This window comes from Panthera uncia (assembly GCF_023721935.1).
Source record: "Panthera uncia isolate 11264 chromosome C1 unlocalized genomic scaffold, Puncia_PCG_1.0 HiC_scaffold_4, whole genome shotgun sequence".
Taxonomy (NCBI): domain Eukaryota; kingdom Metazoa; phylum Chordata; class Mammalia; order Carnivora; family Felidae; genus Panthera; species Panthera uncia.
This window is the reverse complement of record NW_026057585.1, coordinates 86,524,877-86,537,871: the sequence shown is the minus strand read 5'-3', so window position 1 is coordinate 86,537,871 and position 12,995 is coordinate 86,524,877. Positions and strand designations below refer to the sequence as shown.

Genomic DNA, 12,995 nt, shown 5'->3' with positions numbered 1-12,995 from the left:
GACGCCGCTGGGAGCACCCTCACAGAGAAATTCTGCAGCGGTGGCTGGGGCTGCTGGGAGACGACCTGCCACCCCCTGGAGCCCAGGGGGTGCTGCAGGGCAGGGGGCTGGGATCAAGGCTTTTGGCCGAGGAAATGGAAACTTCCTGTCGGGTGTTGGGTTTCAGGCAGACCGACCTAACAGAACAGGGGCAAAGCCTTGGGATTAGTTTTGAAGTATTTCCATTAGAAAATCGGGTCGGTTTGATGAAAATTCCCCTCCACAAGTCCCACCTGGACGGGCACAGGGGGCCAGGCCCTTTTGCCGGCAGGGACCAAGTCAGGTCCACGTGCAGTCACGCCCACAGCCCCCGTCGTCAGCCACAAACAACTCTGGGGAGACGTGGAGCCAGTGACACCCCCTTTGCACCTTAGTTGTGCCATCTGCAAACCGGGGGAGCTGATGCAGCTGCCTGCTCTGTAGTTGTGATTGTGGCTAAACTGCCCCCGTTCTAGCAAACACAGGTCCCAGCGCGGGCTCTCACTGAGGCTGTTTCACCTCCTCCCCCCACCCCCACCCCCGCCACCGCCCCTGCCCCACTCTGGGGAGCGAGAGCCACATGGGGTACACTGCTACTACTTGTGAAAAGTCACAGGCCACTTGTGAAGGGGGGAGAGGTGGTGGCATCGTAAGGGCCTGATGTCCCTCTGGGGTGCCAGCCACGCCAGGAAGGGGCCTCACCAGCTGCACTTGCCCAGGGTGGTCTCTGTGGTCATTACTGATGGAGCTGGATGCAGGGAGGCCAAGGCGCTGGGTGCAGGGGCGGGGGGGGGGGGGGCTCCAAGGCAGGGGGTTTAGCCCTATTCCTGTCCCCAGGCCCCGCCCTGTTCCTCCTTGGCCATGGTGGGAGGTCCCCCCACCCCCGGCCCCCGTACACGCAGCCCTAGAAGTCTGGCATTGGGATCCTTCCACACGTCTCCGAGTTATATTATGGTAACAAATCAGTCAAAATTCCATTTTACAGTTAAATAGGACAGAAGACAGACAGTTTACTGTACAAGCAAGTTGTGCATTGAAAACAAACACATCAAGCAAATTATAGTGCAAAGCAGTTTCCACCCCTCCCCACCCTCTTCCCGGCTCCGGGACGGATTTACTGAAGATAGGTGTGTGGCAGAGGTATTAACACCTCGACGTGACAATATGTCACAAAGGATCTGTACCCGCCACCAACAGGCTTACAGTAACGTGGTATCACAACCCCTCGGTTTCCTTGTGCTTTCTCACTCAGTGTGTTTGCCTAGTACAACTTTAAAGCAGCCTCGTAAATAAGGACCCATTTTTAGCAGCCCCTGCTCTCTGTACCCACTATGGGCCTTAGAGTCGGACTCGGCATGGCTATCATCGCTTTTAGTCAGGGGGCGGGAGGGGGGATCAATTTATTTCCTGTCTCTGCCCCTACCAGGGCTTGGCTATCAGGAAGGGCTAGTAATCCAGAGTGGGGCTACAAAGTGCTGGGCGCTGGGAACCCAAGGGTGCCTCCCCCCGCGGGCCTGGGGGCCGGTCTGTAACCACAGAGGACAGGAGCGAGCAAGGTCCAAGGGGGATGGGTCTGTAGCTGCTTCCTGAGAAGGGGTGGAGAGCCCCCCTGGGTGTAGGGAGTCAGCAGGACACCCCCCGCAGCCATCGTCAAGAGATGGGAGACTGCTTTTTCCAGTGAGGACAGGACGAAAGAAACTGCAGCAGGGGAGGTCTGAGTAAGGTTACCAGAAGGACTTCCTAACTTGCTGGAGTGTGTATCCGGTGTGCATCATCTGGCTGCTGTTACAGGTCGGGGGCGGTACGGCAGGCCGAGAGCAATTACAGAGACGACAGCTAAGGAGGGGAGATTGTCACATCCACAGAGGATGTGGCTGAAACTGACGAGAAACCACACGCTGTCTAGCCCTTAAGGGTTTTCTTGTCCTTTTCCATTTACGCCTTTTTAGAATTAAACTCAGACATGAGACTCTATGCAGCCTGAACCCCAAGGCTTCCCCATTTGCAAGCTAAAGGGGCGATACTTCACCTCTGAGCCCAGGGGGTGCTGAGCTGAGGCTGCTGGGCCCTTTATGGCTCTTCTGTTTCGCCATCACGCGGCCACGGCTCTCCACCCCTACAAATGTCTACGAGCCACGGATGTGAATTCCAGCATCACCTGGGTTTCCCTCTGGTCCCCGCCAACGTGGGCCTTTGGTGGAAGTCGGTGGGACGCTTGCTGGAGGAGCATGGCCTCTGGGGGAGGTGTGGAGGGCTTAACAGTTCCACACTCTCAGAAGGCAGAGGGGATGTTGTTCGCTACGACAGGGCTTTACCCGTGACAGTGTGTCTGAAAACATTCGAGGCTTCTTTCTCTAAAATCAGCTTTCGAAACTGGTTTTTCTTCCAGACCGCTTTTGGAGCACAGACTAGTTAAAGACGGAGAGCTGTCAGAGGCTCTGGCCGGGCCTGCCCACAAGGCTGGGGGCTGGGGGCGCACAGCTTGGCTGGACCTACGTGGGACAGGACGCTGAAATCCGGCCCCACGACCTCTCACCCAGTGTCTTCTGCTAGGACCTTTCTGGTCCCTGCGCTCTCTCCAAAAATGGCAATTTCGAGACCAGCCTAGAGGGAAGGGGGGATCCCTGGCCCTTCACCAAGAAAACAGAGGGTGAATGCCTTGGGCTGGTAAAGTGCATGGAGGACCTGCCTGCAGGTGTCTTTCCTGGTTTTAGGGACCTGCTGCCATTGGCTAGTCTACTCTGGGCCTGGGACCCACAGACAGCTGGGGAGGCGGGGGGTGGCTTTGGGCTGCTGGGAACTCTAGGGAAGCAGAGCTGGGTGGGGAGCTGGCTCGGGGGTCTTACCATCTCATCTCTGCCAGCGATTTCCTGGGCCGCTCGGTGGGTCCCTTCCCCATGTATACAATGAGGAGAAACCCTCTGAGGGGTGGGGAGGCCTTCCAATTCTGACTCGGTTTGTATGAACGTGGAGGGAGGGCTGGGGATCTCTGAGGAAGGTGGGGTGGGGCCAAGCCATGCGGGCAAACGTCACCTCTGTCTGGAACAGAGATGGTCTCCGCCCCAGGGGACCTGGGCCCTGTGACAGCACCGGGCGTAGCTGGGGACAGCTAGGTCATTCCGGGGGAGGCGGCAGGAGACTTTCCCCACGTGGGGTGAGATGATGAGGATCTGGGCCGGGGGCAGTGACCTGAGGTCCCCGCCTGTCTGTACAACGGCGTGGCTGGACTAGATGCTCTCGGAGCCACCTGCCGGCTCTGGAGCCCAGGATTCGCGGACCCCGGGCCCGTGACCGGCCCGGAGCGTTAAGTCTCATTCCCGTCCGGGGCCTCAGAGCTGCGCCGGCCACTTGTCGGGAAGGTTCGTGGGGCCCCTGCCTCCGTCGGGAGCAGTGGGCTCTGACCCCGGGGCGGTCAGTAGGGCCGCCACACGGCCTCGTCCACGCGGCCCGGCGTGCTCAGGGCGGTGGGGGAGTTGCTGTGGCTGCTGTCCGCCTCCACGCTGTCGCTCTGGCCGCCCAGGCTGGGGTTCATGAGGTTGCCGGCGGCGACGGAGGCGCCGCTGGGGCAGGAGGCCAGCATGCGGGTGGGGGAGCGGTCGCCCCCGCTGCCGGCCACCATGGAGAACTGGTAGGAGCCCGAGGACGCGCCGTAGTAGAGGTGGTAGGGGGACGGGTTGGCCTGGAAAGGGCCGCTCTGGTTCTGCGGGGCCCCCGGGTAGGGCGGCGGGAGGTAGGTGTGGTGGAAGCGGCTGGTGGCCGGCACGCTGGCCACGCTGAGGCTGCCCGAGGGTGTGGCGCTGTAGGGGAAGGCGGCCGACATGGCCCCCGGGTAATGCATCCTGGGGTCGGGGAAGCGGCTCTCGGTGAAGGTCTGCAGCGCCGGGAAGGAGCGGTCGAACTGGCGGGGGTCGGAGAAAGGGTTCAGGTCCGAGGTGCCTGGGGGACAGCAAGGGGGACAGTCAGTCGCAGCCTGACACCACCCCAGAGGCTTGCGGCGCACGGGCCCTTCGCGGAGCCCCTGCTTCTAGATCTGCCCCCGCTCTCACTGCCCTGGGCTGCTCGTGGGCCGGCCCCAGCAGGGAGGCGGGCGCGAGCAGGTGCCCGGGCCACAGGCGGCCCCGGGGGCCTCCCTGGGCGGGCGGAGAGCGGGGAGGGCTTTTCTTTCTCCTCACGGAGTTCTCTTCACAGCCCAGCTGCAGAGGCCTGCCGAGGGGGTGAAGGTGGCCCCCACCTGGGGAAGCGGCTTCCGCCTTCCTCCCTCCCTGTCAATAGCTGGTAAGACCGTGGGTGTGCAGTCTCCAATGACGCTCTGAGCTTGGGAGCTGGGGCTTGCTTTTACAGATAAGGAAACTGAGGCAGGGAGAGAGAGAGAGAGAGAGAGAGATTGATTTTCCTGACGTGGCGCAGAAAGGACTAGAACTTATCGCGAGGCCGCTGCTTCCCGCTCTCTGCTGCTGGGTGTGCCAACCTCTCCTGCCCAGGTGGGGCTGGCTAGCTTACCTGAGCTCCCACCGGTGTGTGTGTGTGGGGGGGGGGGGGGCGGGGCTGGGTCCCCAGCAGCTGTCTGTCCCCCACCCTCACGTCCCTCACCCCGGGCCTGTGTCTGCGGGGCTGTCCTGTAGGCCGGAGCGGACTGAAGGCCAGACAATGATGAGATGCCACCCTCCCTGCCTCAGCAGCAAAGCGAGATGGCAGCCAGAGGGGCTTAGCGGCCTGGACCCTGCCTTAACCTGGAGAGACCCAGCCCAGGCACTGCGCTAGCTCCCTTGAGGATGGCTCCCCGCTAGACTCCGAGACAAGGGCATCTCAGCCTCTGCCCCCTACTCTTAGAGTCACAGACCCGGCAAACCTCAGCATTCAAAGGGGCTTCAGGACTGAGTCTAATCCCTTCAGTCGGAAAACTCAGGCTCAGAGAGGGTGAGGCACTTGCCCAAGGGTCACACAGCACATTAGACCTGGCACAGAATCCTAGAGTTCGGGTTCTGAGCCCTGACAGGTGTCTGATAGGCAGGCAGCTGTCCCATCTCTGAGGCAGCACAGCACCTCTCCTGGGTCTGACACTTAGTAGCTGTGTGTCCTTGGGCAGGACACTTAACCTCCCTGTGCATCAGTCTTCCTACATGAAAAATAGAGACAATAATAGCTCCTGGAGTTAATACATGGAAAGTGCACAGACCGGACACAGAGCAGAGGCCCGAGGAGGGTTGCTGCAGTAGCTGTGACCCTCTGTGGCTCTGAGAACCCAGGAGAACTGGCCACTCCAGGGGCTGCAGAGATAAGGCCCTCCCCCTGGTCCTTCCTTGTACCCTGGCTGAGGGGGTAACTCTGGACAGCAGCATAGAGGCGGGTGAGCCCCTGGCAGTGGTCCTGAGGGCAAGTCTGTCTGGTCCCCACCCCTCTATGCCACCCACCAACGAGGACTCAGGAGGAGACCAGTCGCTGTCACCCGGCCAGCTCTAGGTGGCCACTGCCTGCTCTGAAGACGGAGAGCTGCGGGTACCCTCACGCCTCTTGATTCCCCAGATCTGCCCGACATGCCGTGTGATGTCAGGTGAGGCCTGTAACTTCTCAGGGCTCTGGGGTCTTCCTGACTCCACTGGGGAGAGCTGCCTTAGCAGCGAGCTCTGATTCTGGTCCTGGCTGTGAATCAGAAGGGAACAGTGCTCCCAGGCTCGAGGTGGGTGGATGTGGGGACAAGGGTCCGGATGACTGCAGCCTTCTGGAACATTCTAACAGGTCCCTCGGCTGGTCAGTGCTGCCTTGAAATGTAAGGGGCCAGAGGTGCCTGGGTCCCGACCCTCGTCCCAGAATGCCAGTGCAGAAGGCCCTGTCGGCAGTGCCTGGCACCCTGAGCAGAGCCAAGTGTGAGGCTGACACCTCGACTCTGAGCCCAGGAAGTGAGTGGTGCCCACCTGATGGGAGCCGCATTCTCCAAACAAAGGGAACCCGAGCAGGGGCCCCAGGATGTGACAGTAGGGCTGCAGCCCAGGACACACAAGGCTGTGCAAGGTGGCCCCGGGTCCGGTGCGTGTGGCCTGTGGAGACCACGTGGCCCTCGGAGTTGCCTGGCCTGCCACTGTCCTCTCCTGCCTCCCTCCCGGAGCGGTGGGGGAAGCGTCTGCCCTCAGCACCCCTGTGGCTGCTGCCCCCCCACCCCACCCCCAGCCCAGTAGCCCCAGGAAACCGGAGCTGGCCAGCTGTGGAGCAGCCAATCCCAACACTGGAAGGAAATGTTTATTTTCTTCTCCAAATTGCCCCAGCTGCTGCATGGTGGCTGAATGAGCCCTTTGAGCTGTGAGAAGCCCCCACTGTGGGCCCACAGCTGAGGGGGCCGGGGGCTGGGGTATGGAGGGCTGGGGGCCTCGGCACTGCTTGCTAGTGACCAAAGCCAGGGGGGTCAAAGGGCACAAGGGGCATCAAGAGAAGCGTTTTCGGGGGGGGGTTCCTGAAAATGATCCCAGGATAGATTCTGCAGGCAGAGGCTCATCCCACCAGAGGGGGAACACCAATGAAGGGGCCCCAAATCTAGCCCTGCTGACACCCCTCTGCAGCCGGTACTTTCTTCCTCCCACATTACAGATGAGAATACCGAGGTCCAGAGAGGTGAAGGACTTTGCCTAAGATCACGACCGAAGCCTGGCACAGCCCGATTCCTAGCCAGGTCCACCTGACTGCAAAGTTCATGCTCCTTTCCTGGTCCCGGTCATCAAGGGCCCTTCCTTCCACTCCAGAGAGGACAAGCCCGTGGATGGGGAGAGCTGGCTGGGGCAGACGGCCACAAAAGGCTGCTGTGGATGATTAGGGAGGGGCTGGGGGCCCTGCTTCAGGATGCAGTAGAAGGGGAAGGACCGGCTCAGCCCTGCCCCCAGAGTGCAGGTAGGGGTTCTGGCCTGGCCCTCAGGCTCCTGTAGCCACATCCACACAACTGTGGCAGCGCGGAGGGAGGCTTTCCTTCCACAGGAGCTGCTGGACAGGAAGCCACTGTTTACTCTCACCTTCTAGATTCCGGGGCTCCCTGGGCCCCAGCTCTGCCTGTAGCAGGGAAAGGCCTAGAGTGTTAGGCTACTGTACCTTGACAAGTGCTGGCCTGTGGGAAATGGAAGCGTGCACAGCTTTGGGCAGGGGTGGGCCATGAGCCCAGAGAGCAGAGTACCTCCCACTGGTTCTTGAGGTCAGACCCTTGTGCGGCAGCCCCCTGGGCTCAAGAACTACTAAGTGTCTCAAACTCACCAGCCCATGGGTCTTTCCCCACCCTGGGGGCTCAGTAGGGCCAAGAGTGGAAGCTTCCCACACCAGAATAGAAGGGACCATCTCTTCACCCCGAGGGACTATCATAAGTCCCCCTGCCACTGCATCATGCCTGGCGGCAAGGTCTCTCTTAGTGGAGAGCCCCAGGAAGCCCTCATATCAGCCTAGAGCATGGAAAAGGCAGTCAGTTTGTGCCCTACCCAGGCTCTTCCTGCTTGGGGCCCCCTTGTCTGTGCCCTCAGAAGTGCAGGAAGCTCCTGAGGGTAGGTGCAGTGGGGCCCTTGGACCTGGTCAAAGGTCCAAAGTTTTGGGCTCTGTGACCCAAGAGTGGCCCTTGATCTCTTAAGCCTCAACTCGCTCATCTGCCAGATGGGTTCTAAGCAGGCCGAGAAAGAACAGTCACCCACATCAAGCAGCAGCAGCTGGCCCTCCCGCCTCTGTCCAGCACTGCTGACCAGGGCTCTCGGCCTCTGCCTGGCCAGGGGCCAGCCTCGCACGGTCCTCTGTGCCCCGACCCGCTTGCTGAGTGGGCCCGGAGTGCAGAGTAAATACTCACCACCCAGCCACTTAGTGGGCACCTGCCATGTGCCAGGCATCCTGTCTGCTCTGCAAGGCCCCATCGTGCCTGCTGTGTCCACCCAGGCAATGGGGACAGAGACACGGTCTGGGGCTTGGGCCTAGATGCCTCCCTCCTCTTCTGTCTGGAGGAACTCCCTGGGGCGGGGAGGGGGTTGGGGGAAGGGAGGGCTTTCCCCACGGGGTGCTGTGTGTTTCCGGGGCTGCCACATCACTTTGCTGTTTACGAAGGTTGTCTGAGTGCAGCCCTGGCATTTGAACATCTGACGCCCCGGGGCTGAGGCAGCCACCACTGCCCCTCTTTCAGACGACACAGCAGAGGCTCCAGCGGGGGCCACTGGGACTGGTCTGTCAGAGGCTCCTTAGACAAGTCGTGCCCCAATTTTAATGGGTACACACACGGTGGGATTAATGCCCATCTCCCTCAAGGGACAGGGAGTTCCTGGAGGGCAGGGACCGTGTCTATTCATGCTGAGCCCCCAGGCACGGCACATGACCCGTGGTGGGTGTCAGTAAGCGTCTGCTGAATGAACGAAGGGCCCAGCCCAGGTCGGGGCACATCCCTAGGAAACACCTGTAGGAGCAAATGAGCACCAGCGACCTCCTCCAAAAAACAAGGCGGTGCAGCGAATGAGCTTTCGGTCCGGAGGCGCAGGACCACGCCCTGGCCCCCCGTCCGCCTCCCCACTGCCCTCCCCGCCCGTGCCGCACCTTGGATGGGGGTCTGGGCCTGGCTGCTGAAGTGGCTGGCGGTGCTGATGGAACCGCGGGGACTGGGCGCGCTGGGCGTCACGCGCATGCGCAGTCGTTCCAGGTCCCCGAAGCGATCGGGGAACGCCTTGGTCTGGTCCTCCAGCTTCTGCCGGTGCCCTGCAAAGCATTGGTGGGGGGGGGGGGGGCGGGTGGAGGAAGCCCGTCAGCAGCTGGTTCCTGAGAATCTCAGGGGGACGGAAATGCCTCACTCTGCTTGGGGGGGGGGTGCGGTTCTCCCTGACACCTCTGCAGGGACAATCCTCAGCTTACTACCAACCTCTTTTCTGAGGTTCCCCAGAGACCTCGTGCACAGAGAACGGTCATTATGGGCTGCCCTGATGGCCCGCCTCACCCCTACCTGCTGGAGTAGGCATACGTGTTCTTCCACTTGAACCTCAACAGCCCACTGTGCAGCACAAGCGTAAACTGAAGCAGCAGCCGTGTGAAATGGCTCAGGTGGGCTCCCGTGGGCGTGAGGGAGAGAGCCCCCGGGGGGCGGGGGGTGCTGCCACCCTTTACCTCCCCACCCCCCCCTGCAAGAATAATTGGCCCTTGCCTGGGACAGCTGGCTGCTAGCCCTCAGCCATCCCGAGACCCCCCAGCACAGCCCTTGTCCTCGCCGGGCCCCAGACAGAAGGGCAAATTCACCGGGGCGTGTGGAGGAGGCATGGGGAGGGCCCCAACTCCCACCTCTGAATGGGAGCTGGGGACAGGGGACCAGGGCACCTGGCTTGGGGCATTACATGCGGAGAGACTGCTAGCATCTGCCACCACTTCTCTGCCACAGCCCACCCGGGGAAGAGCCCCAGCCTCGTCTCCTAGGCCCCGGAGGTGCGGGCAGGGCTGGGGTGGCCGTGCGCCTGCCTCTGTGCAGCTGGCTGAGGGCTCCCCGCATGGCTTCTTGAATGACATCAGGCTTGCAGGGACCACCCCTCCCCTGCCACACCACATTTTCAACTATTCATTTTCCATTTCATAAGCAACACATGAATCTCTACAAAAACAAACACACTGCAGAATTACAGATAAGGCTAATGACTCCTTCGACCCACCCTGAACCCCTCCCCAGAAATCTCCATGTGATCAGTTTGGGGGGTCTTTCTTTCCAGCCTCTTTTGGTTTCACATGCATGGAAAACACAGAGTAAGTTTCTCCCAAGAACCTCTGGAGTGGTCTCAGGCTGGTTTATCATTCTGTAACTCGCTCTTCCAGCCAGGTGGACCACCTGTCTCCTGACCTGGAAAATGGGGGGAGTAACCCAGCCCCACAGAAACAACAGTGCTCCTGCTGAACCTCGGGGGGCCTCCTTAGGGCTCGGTGCGGGCTCAGCAAGTACGAGGAGGGCTGATCACTATGACAGCAGATGTCCCTTTTTCCTGCTGGTCACAGCCCCTGGTGGCTGCCACTCGCTCAGCCAGTCCTCTAGGATGCTTAGGTCGTTTTGAAATTTTCTCCACTCTCCTTCACATGCAATGTCCCTGTCACGGCCCAGAAACATCCCTATTCACACCTCTTTGTGTCTGGGGATCTCTCCAGCGCACAGACACTGGCATGGGCTGATCAGTCAGACACTAGCCATGAGCCTAACACCCGAGGCTGGCCTATTCCACTCCAATCAACCCTGAGGGAGGAGGCCAGGCCAGGCAGGGAGGCTAGGTTCTCTTTTTTTACCAAGAGAATTGCAGCTCAGAGAGGCGAAGAGGCTTGTCTGCAGTCACACAGTGAGGAAGAGGGAACGATGTTTTGGATCTGGGACGCCTTGGAGAAGAAGCATAGGGAGGGGCTGAGGGAGAGGGAAGGCTTGCCTGAGTCCTCGGGTCTGCAGGGGCATGCCGAGTTTTCTAGATTGACAAGGAGAGAAGAAGAGGGAAGTAGGTAGGAAGTAAAACAGAACTCCTCACCATCCTTCCTGAGGCCTGGAAAATGGCATCCTGGGGGCCTGAAAAAGCATGAAATGACTGTTGACCTCCCTTGGGAATGAGGGGACAGAGTTGGAGGCCTCAGAACAGGTTTGACTTCTGATTTTCAAAATGGGGATGCAATGGATTCTGGCACCAGACGCCCAGGCTCCCTGCACACCCCTGCCTCGCACGGGCATCTGAGGGCTCTTGGGGAAGAACTTGGAGTCCTGGGAGCCACAGTGGGCTCGGCAAGTCACCAAGGAGCCGGGAACCCCCCTTCTCCTCCCAGGAGGCCCCAGGCCTGGAGCCCAAGGGACATTTGTCTGCCGCGGCCTCCCAGGACCTTTGGCAAGGGGGGAAATGTAGGCTGGGTAAGTTTAGCTGGAGCCAGGGCTACGGGCTCTGAGGCCTCTGGGGGCCGGCAGGCCATGAATGAGGCACTCGGGGTGGGTGGGGAGTGAGGCGGACTGGAAGAGGGAGTCCTTTGCAGGAGGGGCAGTTGTCCCCCGGTCCAGCCGACGGGTGCCCTCGTGGGGGTGGACCCAGGGTTGCCAGACCCACCAGTTTGGCAGGGGAACAATAAACTTGCTTTTATGTGAAATCTCCCATGCTTTCTATGCTGGCAATTCACTCCAATACCGAGAAACAAAACAAAACAAAACAAAGAAAAGGAAAGAAACATCCCAAACCAACTCGTAGGATGTGTCCTGCTCACACTGCCAGTTTACAGCCTCCAAGTTCGAGATTTCAGCGTCTGGTTGGTTGTGTAACCTTAGCCCCTGAGGACTGCTTCATGGCTACCCCTCAGGAGGTGGTCTCGAGGGGGCTGCCGCAGGGCTCGGCCCTGATAAGCCTCGGAAGAAATGTTGTTGCCGTTGCTGCTGCGGCCACTGAAGAACCAGCAGGGTGGTGTGGACAAGCTGGAGGGCAAATGAATTCAGAACGATCTCAACAGGCAGGAAGTCGGCCGGATAGACGTGGAGGCTGCAGACTGACCTGACAGCAGCTTGGGTGTGAAGATTCTGGGTGTCTGAGTCGACCACAAGCTTGAAGTGAGCCAACGGGGGCTGCACAAAAACTCGTGCGATACGTCCGGCCTCCTGATGATCGCCATTGTGGAACGAAGCCCCGTTTCTGAGTCACGCTGTGTACCTGGCATTTGCAGCTACTCTTGCGGCCCAGCGGAAGGAGGGCGGGGTTCACAGCCAGCCTGGGTTCGAGGTTGGGCCCAGCCACTTGTGCAGCTTGGTGGCCTCACTCAAGTCACACGCCCTTTCCCCCACCCCAAGCCGCAGTGTCCCCATGGTGGCCACACAAGGTCTATAAATGCCCTCCAGCTACATGGGTTACTTCTATACCCCAGCTCCTGCCAAGGGAGGGTGAGATTATCACCCCCACATCAGAGATCAGGACACTGAGGCCACGACGGTAAGTGTGGGACAGAAAACAGGGACAGCAGAGCCAGCACTGGCGTGCAGACCCCTGAGACCAAGTCCCTTGACGCTTTCCTTTTTGCTCCCACTGTACAGATGGGGCTACTGAGGCTTCCAGAGGAGATCTCTGCTATGTGGTCGGTTTGGGCTATAAGTCAGGTAATCTGGCCCCGAAGCATATACCCCACCACGCGCTGTGCTGCCGTCACAAAGGGCCCACCCCCTGGAGTGTGGGAGTTCTCACAGTGCTTTGGGAATTGCTTCCTTGTTGCTGGGGAACAAGGGAGGGGCAGGGGGAAGCTGAGGTGGCTCCGCGTGGCCCGGGCGCCGGAGAGTCTCAGAGCCACAGGGCCCCGGCCTTCACACTTGGAGCAGAACGGAACTTCCTGTGCCCGAGGAAAGATGGGCCCACAGAATAGACCTCTTTCATTTGGCCACCCACAGTGGGAGCCGGTGGTGGTGGTGGGGGGGGTGGGGGTTGGCCTCGCTCACTCAGTCATCTGGGGCTCAGCCCTTTCACACCGTGCCTCAGTTTCCCCTCTGCACAGCTCGCTCACTGGGGCCCCTCTAAGCTTTGAGAGTCCCTGGCTTAAGATGACCACTACCGGTGGGAGCCACCGGCCATACTCGGGCCTCCAGAAGAAAAGGAGGCAGGGTTGCTTGCTCCATGGGCCACCCACCCCCCACGCCCCCACCCCACCTCTCTCCTCTTGCTGCTGCTGTTCTTAGAGTTTCTCAAGTATGCCCTGCCTCTCACACTTCAGAGCCACAGCTCGGGCACAGCCCCCGCCAGGAATGCTTTCCTGTCCTTTGGGGCTCACCCCAAGAGCCCCTCCCTGGCAGGAAGACCCCCTGTCCCAGCACCGAGCCTCTGCAGCACCCCGTAGGCTGACAGCAGCAGCTAGCGGTGCCGGAAATAAAAACAGCAGCCCCTGCTTGCTGAACGCTGCCTCCACTCCGGCGTCTAAGGTGTTGACATGCGTTGCCTTGTTTCACCCCGCATCTCCTCACTGTCCCTACTTCACAGGTGAGAAAACTGAGGCTCGGTGAGGGTCAGTGACATGTC

At 60.4% G+C, this 12,995-nt stretch overlaps 1 protein-coding gene across 1 annotated transcript in view; it reads right to left on the bottom strand.

Moving 5' to 3' along the window:
* Positions 1 to 926: 926 nt before the first annotated feature.
* Positions 927 to 12,995, bottom strand: part of RUNX3 (RUNX family transcription factor 3) — a 60,111-nt gene continuing 48,042 nt past the window's right edge. Inside the window, exons 5-6 of the mRNA XM_049617780.1 lie at positions 8,554 to 8,712; positions 927 to 3,954 (exon numbers count right to left, since the gene is read on the bottom strand). Of these exons, the coding sequence (XP_049473737.1) occupies positions 3,431 to 3,954; positions 8,554 to 8,712 (683 nt within the window). The 3' untranslated portion in view covers positions 927 to 3,430. The remainder of the gene's footprint in view (positions 3,955 to 8,553; positions 8,713 to 12,995) is intronic.